Source organism: Alnus glutinosa, chromosome 14 (assembly GCF_958979055.1).
Source record: "Alnus glutinosa chromosome 14, dhAlnGlut1.1, whole genome shotgun sequence".
Classification (NCBI taxonomy): Eukaryota; Viridiplantae; Streptophyta; class Magnoliopsida; order Fagales; family Betulaceae; genus Alnus; species Alnus glutinosa.
This window is the reverse complement of record NC_084899.1, coordinates 9,614,578-9,625,473: the sequence shown is the minus strand read 5'-3', so window position 1 is coordinate 9,625,473 and position 10,896 is coordinate 9,614,578. Positions and strand designations below refer to the sequence as shown.

General features: G+C 35.2%; 1 protein-coding gene across 1 annotated transcript; it reads right to left on the bottom strand.

Annotated features, from left to right (window-relative positions):
• Positions 1-6,084: 6,084 nt before the first annotated feature.
• On the bottom strand, positions 6,085-9,114 carry LOC133857263 (heparanase-like protein 3). The gene is made up of 9 exons (XM_062292462.1): positions 8,674-9,114; positions 8,263-8,299; positions 7,954-8,137; positions 7,705-7,853; positions 7,396-7,626; positions 7,117-7,306; positions 6,899-7,024; positions 6,616-6,715; positions 6,085-6,536 (listed from the first exon to the last, which is right to left on the bottom strand). The coding sequence occupies exons 1-9, from the start codon at positions 8,902-8,904 to the stop codon at positions 6,177-6,179; spliced, it is 1,608 nt and encodes a 535-aa protein (XP_062148446.1). The 5' UTR covers positions 8,905-9,114; the 3' UTR covers positions 6,085-6,176.
• Positions 9,115-10,896: the final 1,782 nt, after the last annotated feature.

Sequence of the window (10,896 nt, the reverse complement as noted above, 5' to 3'; positions counted from 1 at the left end):
TTTGGGTATAATTATTTAAGTAGTGTTCTATGTGATTAACCCTAAGTGAATACCCAAGGGTTAATATTATTGCGGTTAGATTAGTATTTTTAAATTATGGGTATGTGTTTAGAAACCCTAGAATCTTATGGGTAATTTATGACATAGCCTTTGAGTGATTCAAAGTGCTACTTAGTGCAATTAATAAAAATGAAGCTAAATTAGTGCATTATATTGTGTTTTAGTGGCGCTCTATGAGTCGAACTTAGAGTCGTTGGTGTGCGAACGGTCTAAGGTGAGTATTCTGTTCACTGAGGGACCCTAGGGACGTAGATTTACATTTTTAGTATTTGGTTGTTTATGATTATAGAATTTGTTGATAAAATTGTTTGTGATTGAGTTGTGTTATATTGGATTGTAAATTGTATGAATAAATGGATAATGATGAATCTTGGTTGTATATGATTATGTAATTGTTGATAGAAATTATTTGTGATTGAGTTTTGATATATTGGATTGTAAATTGTATGAATAAATGGATAATGATGAATCTTTGTTTTATATGATTATGTAATTGTTGATAGAAATTATTTGTGATTGAGTTGTGATATATTGGATTGTGAATTGTATGAATAAATGGATAATGACGAATCTTGGTTGTATATGATTATGAGATTGTTGATAGAAATTATTTGTGATCGAGTTGTGTTATATTGAATTGTAAATTATATGGATAAATGGATGTTGATGAATCTTGGTTTTATATGATTATGGAATTGTTGATAAAAATGATTTGTGATTGAGTTGTGTTATATTGGATTGAAATTGATATGTGGGAATTATTAGGGAATGAATAACATGATGTTTGATATATATATATATATGGTGGTATTGTGGTATGGGTTGAAAGGTGGATGAATGAGAATAATATGATTGAGTTGTGATCGTTGGCATTTGAACATGAGTCTTGTGATAATGATTGTTATGAGTATTTGTGTACAAGGTAAGTCTAGGGTATGTGGCTCTAGCACTCATATATTTGTTTGCCCTGCGGGTATGTGGCTTTACAGGAGGTGTTGTAAAAGGTAAGTCTAGGGTATGTGGTTCTAGCACTTGCGTATTTGTTTGCCCTGCGGATATGTGGCTTTACGGGTGGTGTTATGGTAAGCCTAGAATCGTAGCTCTAACACAGGTGAGTTGGTATTTTTGGGTTCTATGCGTAAGCCTAGGGTCGTAGCCCCTAGTTGCGGAGTTAGTAAAAAAATGCAGAGTATTGCTTATGGTATGCGTGGAATATTGTTAATAGAAACTGTGATAATACATAAGTGATTGATGAATAGCGTGACTTGTACTTGATAATGTGTTGTAGTGTGAACTTAATGATTTATGGATAACGCTGTTGAACCCTGTATGCATTTATGTTTGTGTACTGTATACTTAGTGAGTTTCATACTACTGAGGCTTCGGCACTTCTTTTTTAGGCAGTGAACTCACACCTTCACCTATACGGACGTAGCTACCACTACAACCATATAGATGGAGCTTCTTTGGATGCAGGTGTTGATGATGCGGATGATGACTCTGTTGCACACTATGTGGAGTACTACAACTAAGCACGTCGCTTGAGTCGTAGGAGTGTCGGACTCGAATAGTCCCTTTTGTGTATTTTGTATATGGCTAATGTGACTTGTAACACGTAGTTATAGTCATTCTTTTGTATGCATAACTTATACTTAAGTCCCTTTTGTGTATTTTGTATATGACTAGTGTGACTTGTAACATGTAGATGTAACCATTCTTTTATATGCATAACTTATGCTTAGGCCTTAAACAGATAGACATTAATAGCCTCTTTTGTGTAATGGACAGTTTATGATTATGATGTTGAGTTCCGCAGTTAGATTTTGTATTCCGCTGCATATATTATGTAACTCTGATATATCAGGTACATGTTAAGGAATGTGTACTATGAGTTGGCTTAGTGACACGTAGTCATGCCACTGTGATAACTCATTTGTATGTTTTCAAAAAAAAAAAAAAAAGGGTCGTCACAATGTCATAGTTCAAATCCATATGGTCTACCCAGGATATTAACTCCTTCCCAATAGGGTTGACGATATCCCGAATGACCTGTAATATAATACCGATTCCCCAAATAGTGTACGCATACCGTCATTTACTAGTTGCCTAATCGAATCCGATCTCGAGTAGCTCATGCTACTAGCAAAGCCGAAACCGTGACCCTTATTCAAGCATGATGCGTCGGTCACAAAAACAACCATTGGTCCAAGGTCCATTGTAACATAATAATCATAAGGGGTAATTACCTTTTCCCCCAATGAATTACCTTTTCCCCCAATCATAAGGGGAAATTATTTTTTATTATTTTTATTTTATTTTATTTTAAGTTGAGGGCATTTTGGTCATTTTTGAAATTGAGTGAGGGTATTTAAGTATTTTCATGAGTTAGGCTAATAGAAAGGGGCAACACATGTAACTGTGGTAGTTTGATGCTCTTTTTTGGTCAAGTTGGTAGTTCATGAGGGCATCGCGCATTTTTTGGTAGTTTATGGGGGAAAAAAGTAATTACCCCTAATTATAAACTTTTGACCATAGAGATTAACTTGTATAATAGTAAGCCCATGACTATTATCTCACACGTACTGATGTATCATACTGTGGAGAACAAGACCCAGAGGCCGATGAAGCGGAAGGTGAAGCTGAAACTAAGGAGAATGGAGTGTGGATCAAGATAATGGAGAAAGGAGAAAGGAGAAGAAAAAAGAAAAAGAAAATAAAAAGGAGACAATGTCTAAAACAGGAGACAACATCAAGTAGAAAATGACATGCGTTGGAAAAGCAAAAGTATGCGTTGGGATTCAAAAATTAAGCTTGAAATTTGAAACGAATTTGGGTTAGTTTCGAGTAGTATACGGGTTAAATGTGGGTTGTATTATATATCCGGATTTCAAAAAAAACCCTAACACTGTAGCAAGTAGAATTTGTTTTCTTTTTGCATCCAAACATGCTATTAGGGATTACTTTCTATTTGGACATGAAATCATGGGATAGTCCTAAGGGAAAGAGCTCAACCAATGATTGTAAGACGTTACCTTTACCCTTACTACCAGAAAACAGAGAAAAAAAGAATAGTGAAGGACTTGTTGGAGTCTTGCGTAGTTAGACACAGTTAGAGCCCATTTTCCTCACCAATTTTGTTGGTAAGGACGGCAAACAGGTCTTAAAGGATGTGTATAGATTACAGAGCTCTAAATAAGGAAAATGTGAAGGGTAACTTTCCTATCATTGTAGTCAATGAGCTTCTAGATGAATTATGTGGGTCTAGGGTCTTTTCCAAGTTAGATTTAAGATTTGGATACCATCTGATTTAGGTAATACCATCTAATTCAGGTAAAGGAACATGATGTACCTAAGACGACCTTTAGAACTCATGAGGGGCATTATGAGTTCTTGGTAATGCCCTTTGGGTTTACCAAGGCTCCCTCTGCGTTCCAAGGCCTTATGAATTAAGTTTTTAGGCCTTTCTTGAAGAGATTTGTATTGCTGTTTTTGATGACATATTGGTCTATAGTAAGACCAAGGAAGAGTTCTTGGGCCATTTGAGGCAAATGCTGAAGGTACTAAAATAGCAGCAATTATTTGCTAAGAGATCTAAGTGCAAGTTTGTTGTTAAAGAGGTGGAGTATTTGGGTCATGTAGTTTTAGGGTTAAGGCGGACCCTAAAAAGATTGAGGCCATAGTGAAATGGCCAAGGTCCATAACACTTAAGTCGTTAAAAGGATTTTTGGGTTTGAGAGAGTATTATAGGAAGTTTATAAAAGACTATGTAGCCATTGCAACCCCTTTAACAACTCTCTTGAAGAAATATGTGTTTGGTTGGAATGAGAAGGTTAAGGAAACCTTTGAAAGATTTAAAGGTGTTTGTGACACATCCTACGGTGTTGAGCTTACCAGACTTTTCAAAAACCTTCACAATTGAATGTGATGCCTCAAGAGTCGGAATTGGGGCAATATTGATGCACGAAGGGAAGCCAATTGCTTTTCCTCAAAAAGTATTGAAGGGCAAGGATCTACACTTATCAACTTAAGAGAAGTAGTTGGCCACTATGATGGCTGTGCAAACGTGGAGGTTTTAGAATTAAGACTAATCAACAAAGTCTGAAGTATCTTTTCGAGTAGAAAATTAGAACTCCATCTCAACATAAATGGATTTACAAACTACTTGGTATGATTTCATTGTGGATTACAAAGCTAAAAAGGAAAATAAGGTGGTTGATGCCTTATCTAGGAAGGAGGAATTGAATGGAGCTTATCAGGAAGAAGCTAAAGTGTTTGCTGTCACTTCTCCAGTAGTTCAGTGGACAGAGGAACTTGAGGCCAATTATGCAGATGATGAAGAAATTCATAAAATCCTTCTCAAAATAAAAATAAACCTTGGATTCCTTAAAATACAGCTTAAGGTTGAGGTTCTACTTTACAAAGGGAAGAGTTTACATGAGCAATATATATCCCCTCAAGGACTCTATCATGCAATATGTGCATGACAGTCCAGTAGCTAGGAATTTTGGGTATGAGAAAACTCTCATGAGAGCCAAGATGGATTTCTTTTTGGTGGGGTCCAAGGCCAACTTGATACATTTGAGGTTTAAGGCGACAAGTTTATGTGAGACATTTAAAAATAAAAAATAAAAAAAATATTAAATAGTATTTATTTTAATATTAATATTATAATTTTATTTAAAAAATATTTTTTTTTTCGCTTATTGAGATGCAAAATTGTTGTCCATTGAAATTCTGATTGGAATTTTGGTTGCTCAATGCTCATCACAAGGCCTAAAAAAATCTCTACCCACAGTTTAATTTAATACTATTATTATTTTCATTATCTCTATTATTGTCAAGACTGTTACGTTTAAAGTTAGAAAATGAATTTTATTTAAAAATGTCTTTTAATATTATTTGATTATCTTATATAATACTATCAATTTTTTTAAGACTTATTTCAAGAATGGAATGTTGGAGAATTAAATGATATTAATGCTTTTTAATTGATTATTACTATAACGGAATATGGGCTTTAATTAAAGAATATTGACTATAATTAAGCCTTCAAATATTTTTTATAATTATTATTTTTTTATTAATATTCATTAATTGGGAGGCCTTAAGTGACCACCTAAAATTTTATATGGTAAAGCCAGCACTGAGTGGGGATGAAGGCTGACATAAAGTTTTATGTCAGATAATGTGATACGTATCAAAGGGCAAAATTGGAAAACACCAATTCCCAGTACAATGTGTTGTGTATTAGAGCATTCCTAATAGCCTCATCAAATTTTACTCACCAAAGTAGTTAAAAATCACTTTTCTCTATTATGGTGAGCCACTTTTTTAAAATTCTCCCAACAGCCTCACCATTTTAACTATTCACTATCATTATTCCATTTAAACAATTTTTTTCAAATTTTTTTATTCTTTCTCTATTTAATCTTTTTATATAACAAGCTGCTATACACCATCATCTTGAAATTAGATCATTGCTTAGAAATTCACAGAAATTTTCATTTGCTTCTCAACCAAATTCAAGAAAGAAAGAAAAGATAAATGAAAAAACTACAAAGTTTATGTCAGATACAAAGAAACATTCATGTCTATAAAATAAGAACATCATCGTGTGTGAGAGATAGGGGATGGGAGAAGAAAATGGGAGAAAAAAGGAAAAAAGGAAAAAAGTATGCTGATCATGTGAGAGAGAAATGAAAAACAAAATTTGTGAGAGAGTTGGTGAGTGGATATTTACTCATCAAAATTAGTGAGTATTTTCACTCACCAAAACTTTTTGGTTATAGTGGTGAGGCTGCTGGGAATGGTTTTTTAGTGTTTTCATCAAATTGGCTCACCAAAATAACTAAAAATTTATTTTGATGAGGCTAATAGGAATGCTCTTATACCATTATCATGACTTCCTTTTTGAATTTAAAAAAAGAAAAAGAAAAAGGAAAAAAGAAAAAAAGAACTTCATATTGATTAAAAACAGCTTATAAGAAGAAGAAAAAAGAAAAAAAAAAAAAAAAAGAATTATACTTCTCTAACAAAAAGGATAAATCGTTTCCTGTGTATTCTCTAACTTATTTGATTACTAGATGGAGCCAAATTTAGTTCCATCTAGAGGCCTACTACATGCAAGCAGGGAGAACAAGATTTGGGATGTGAGCAAATACAATAGAGAAAGGATCTACCTTTATTAGGTTTGATGAATTTGCATATAAAGGTTCCAAAGAAGGTATGTCCCCAGATGAATTTACAGTTAAAGTTTTTCCATTTAGCAGCACAGTTTGGCTGTGTAAATTCCCATCTTTTGCTGTTAGATGGTATTCCTCTCTTGTGCTTTCGCTTTCATAATCTCCAAGCAGCTGATAAATACTTTTTTTATGAGCCCTGGCCTTGTGTGGCAAACTCCAACTACTATTGAAGGCTACTTTGGCCTGGATAGTGGTGCTGTTGTCTAGGTTGATTAATAATATTGTGATTCCTTTCTGCATCATGTAGAACCTAATCAGATCATAAATAGAGTAAATGTAGCTGTTTTCATGATTGAGTATGGATGAAACTTACAGAATGTTTTGCACAGTGAGCATAAGCACGTATTTTCGGTGTCCCAGAAAAGCTAGTTGACAGAACTTTTCTTCCCATTAGTCGATGCCAAAGAAGAGCACTGTATCAAGCACAAATTCTCATCAGTTATGATCAAGGTGATTTACTATGCTCTAGTACCAAATCATTCCAAGAATCTAGTGCATATATTGATGAACTTCAAAGCAGTAATTTAGTAATTAATTTTAAAACAATTACTGTGGACTTGGATTCTGTCATGTTATAAGTTAAAAAGCTCAATAACCTGTAGTAATCTGGATTTGGTTCGAAGGTAGTGGTGTTAAGTAAGCCGTAATTTCCACCGATAAACGATTGTCTGCAGTATGTCTTTGTGTCATAAGCCGATGCCATTCCGAGCTGATCTAAGTACCTGATTATCGCGTCCAAAATAACATTATTTAAGCAGATCTAGAGTCGATTAGCGAAACCTAAAATTTTAGTTTTGGATTATAGCAAAGTTACCAAAAACTAAACACAAATGCATTGGTGACAAGGTTGTGGCCACTGTTGTAAGCCCCTCCTGCCTCACCAACCCATGCAGTTGCTGAAGTTGCAGAAGTCCTGAGGATGTTATGGAGTCCCCTAAATGTATTAGCCTCACCATCAAGATAGGATGGGTCAAGGATCCTTTCAACAAGGTGCTTATCAACTCCTGCAATTTATGTTAATAATTCTATCCAATTAAATCTATTTTGTGGGACTAGAAACTGAAACAGGTGTCAAAAAATCAGTCTGCTCTACCTGCCCCAAGATTATATATGTGGTGGGTGACGACATCCACAGATGTGGTTGCCTTGTCTAAGAATTCTTTGAACCAGTTTGCATCAAAGAATCCTCCTGGTGCTATGATCAGGGGCTTCGGCTCTATCCCGTTGTAAATATTTTGGACTATCCTTTGCAAAGAGATGGTGTCCAAGGCATACTGATCTGCTGCAACTCTTGTTCCCACTCCACTCCCACTCAATTCATTTCCTGATCGACCAACAAAGACATGCATTAGATCCCGCTATATCATCAAGTACAGTCGTATACAGTAAATATAGTTCTTACCCAGTTCCCAACCATGAATGGTGTAGTTGTTTTTGACAGTATAACGTATTAGAGATTCAGCATTAGTGTAGTCCCAAGCTCCAATGGCAGACCCATCAGACTGAATAGATTTGCCATAGAGAGCATTTAAGCCGAAAATAATCTTAGCCCTGAAATAAACCATGGAATCATAGGAGTGCGGTAATTAAGTGGGTAGAGATTAAAATTTTAAGGTAAAGAAAGAAGGAAGAATGAATTGTTGTGAATTACCCAGATTTGTTGAAGAAGTTGTTTAATTCATCCCATCTATGCATGGGTAAGCAGCCCTGAGTGAAACCAAACATCTCTGAGGTTTTGTTGGCAAAAGGAATACAAGGTTGCTGCTTTTCTTCACTTCCATATATCACCTTATCTTGCAAACTCCCACCCAGTCGAAGTTTCAACGGAGAAAAAGCTGCACCGGATTGGATGGTAATAATCTTTAGACTCCAAAAAAAAAGAGAGGGCAAATAAGAAGATAATTAAGAGAAAATCCTGTACGTGACTAAGAAAAACCATTAAATATTAAGCTATTCTCACCTTTTATGGCATTTAATAGAATATTGTTGCCAAGATCCTGCACATGAACAATATAATACGAATTCAATAGAAACAAATTTACAAAAATAGGACTCTGCATTAAAACAGATGCAGGAAATAAAAATAAAAATATAATTAAAAAAATGAAAAATGAATCAATCCCATCAATGAAATATAGTTATAATCACGGTTTCCTCATATCAAGCAGAGAAAGAAATAACAACCCAGCAGCAGCAACAAAAGCAACATGAACAGCAACAAAAGAAGATGTAAAAGAAACAGAATATAGAAAACGAGAAACCATTAAAGTTTAATGCTTTGATCAACTCTTTGCAACTATCAAACTTCATAATTATCAACATAAATATTCGTTATTTGATTCAAAAACAAAAGAAGCAAAGAGAAACAAACCAGATTGAGCAGAGAAGCACGACTCCAGCTGCATGTTCCATAGTCACATTTCTCAGGAGGCCACCAATCCAACGTTGCACAAACAAAATCATCATCAATCCTCCCAATGGCTGCTTTCCCTTCAATGAAAACAGTCCCATCTCCTACAGTCCTTGAGCTCACAGAAATGAAGCCACAGCTGAACACACACATCCAAACGCAGATGCCCATAACCCAAATCTGAGAACCCATTTTTCAGATTAAATCAAATACCCAAGATCCGAGTCCTTATATATATATAAAGTATAAACGGGTGAGGGGGCGACATGAATATATAGGAAACTGAGGTTTACTTGGAGTCTGCCATTAATGGAGGTCACGAGTGTCAGAGTGTGTAACAAAAGGAGAAACATAATTGAGATCTTTTTTATATGAATGCCCATTGAAATGATACTGACATCCGCGTGACATGTGATTCGTGGAGATGAGAAATTAATAAGTAAAGATATTACCCTTTGGACTTTAGTTATTGCTTTGGAACTTTTTGCAGATCAGAATAACTTGATCTTTGTAGCAACTTGCAAGTGGGCCATGTTTTGCTTTCTTTTGAGGAAAATAGGATTGCCGATTGACAAAGCTAATCTTGTGTTTGGTCGCGAAAGGGCGCCTTGCCGCCATTATTAATGGACTCATAACACCTATGGGTAGGAATGTAAATAAATCAGTCCGTTCGACAACTCGTTCGATACCCGCTCGATTTAGCTCCATTCGAACTCAAGCTCGATACTGTAGAAACTCGATCGTTACTGTAGAAACACGCTCGATTAGTAAGTGATACATATCCGACTCCCTTGACAAAACTCGATAGGGGCTCGTGAGCTCAACTCGTTTAAAACTCGACCGCATCACTTGCCCGGCTCGTTAGTCCGATAACGTCGGAACAGAATAGTGATTATTCTGTAGGCTAACCAACAAGTAGATTGCAAGGAAGAAAATAGGAAATTCACCCAAAAAACAGAGAGAAAACTCTGAATTCGATAAATTATCAATAATAACAAAACTGTCGGAAAAACGCCCACAAGCCGGGCTAATATAGCTGAAAATTCGACTTTTAGGATTTTACCAAAAATAGCAAAACCCTAATAAAATCTCCTAAGACTTAAAATAAATACAAATAAGCATATTATGAAAATACTTGGTGCCAAAGAATATCTCCAAATTAATGGAAAATATTTGGTGCCAAAGAATTACCATATTAGGGAAAATATAATAACTATAATATTACTTAACGACTACGTAAATATAATTATGGGAATTCTTTAAAAGATGAATCAAGATATTTGTGATAGTCTCTTCTTTCCTTCTTGGTCTTTCCCTTGATGGATGTTGACAATTGGTAGAGAATATCTTCTAAATCACAACTTGCTAAAGGTCTCTTCTTTCCTTGTTGAGTAGTTGACCCTTTCCTTTCTTGCTTAAATCAAGCCAATCACATCGCCACATCATAGACCAATTAATTCTATAGTTGCGTCTGATTTCCTCCTGCATCAGTCTCACCGGGTTGGAAAGAATTCGTCCTCGAATTCGAACCTTCTTTACCTCGATCTTTTGGATGGCCGATCAATTCATTCCATTCTGTATTTCTCAATATCAAACTAACTTGAAACCAGAAGATAAATAAATTGCAACCCATCACAACGACTAGCCTCACACTAAATTGAAATAATTCAATCTTCTCACGTCTTTTATTTATTTTCTCCAATTCACGCTCCATAAAAGTCTTCAAAGAATTATCAATTCTTTCTTGACCGCAAAAATTAAAATTGTCATCCATCTCGCCAAAACTAACATTCAAATTATTACTAGAAAAACTTGATAGAAAATTTTCGATCCCAAGAAAATCAACATAACTAATTTCCTCATTACTCAACTGAAATCACTCATTATGTGGACTTTCATCAAACACATGGTAGTCATTATTTTCTTCAATAAATTTTATTGCATCACCCACAAAACTCACCTCTTTCAATAAATCTTCTTCTTCATGATAGACATCATAAATTGGGGGAGAATTCCAATCCACAAATCCTTGTGAAGGATTTTCAACATCTTCATGTTCAACATCATCATGAACATCTCCATGTATGAACTCCTCATCAACGAACTCGTCTTCTTGGAACTCTTCATCAACAATTTCTTCATCCCGACCACGTTGTTCCCGGTATGGAGCAGGATTGTGATACG

What these genes read in the sequence shown, in the direction of transcription:
- LOC133857263 (XM_062292462.1), bottom strand. Translation starts at nt 8,904, where the DNA reads ATGGGTTCTCAGATTTGGGTTATGGGCATCTGCGTTTGGATGTGTGTG. An exon ending in CATTCATGGTTGGGAACTGG is followed by an intron (nt 7,627 to 7,704) that starts GTAAGAACTATA and finishes TTGGTCGATCAG; the next exon opens with GAAATGAATTGAGTGGGAGT. An exon ending in CCAAATCCAGATTACTACAG is followed by an intron (nt 6,716 to 6,898) that starts GTTATTGAGCTT and finishes TGCTTGATACAG; the next exon opens with TGCTCTTCTTTGGCATCGAC.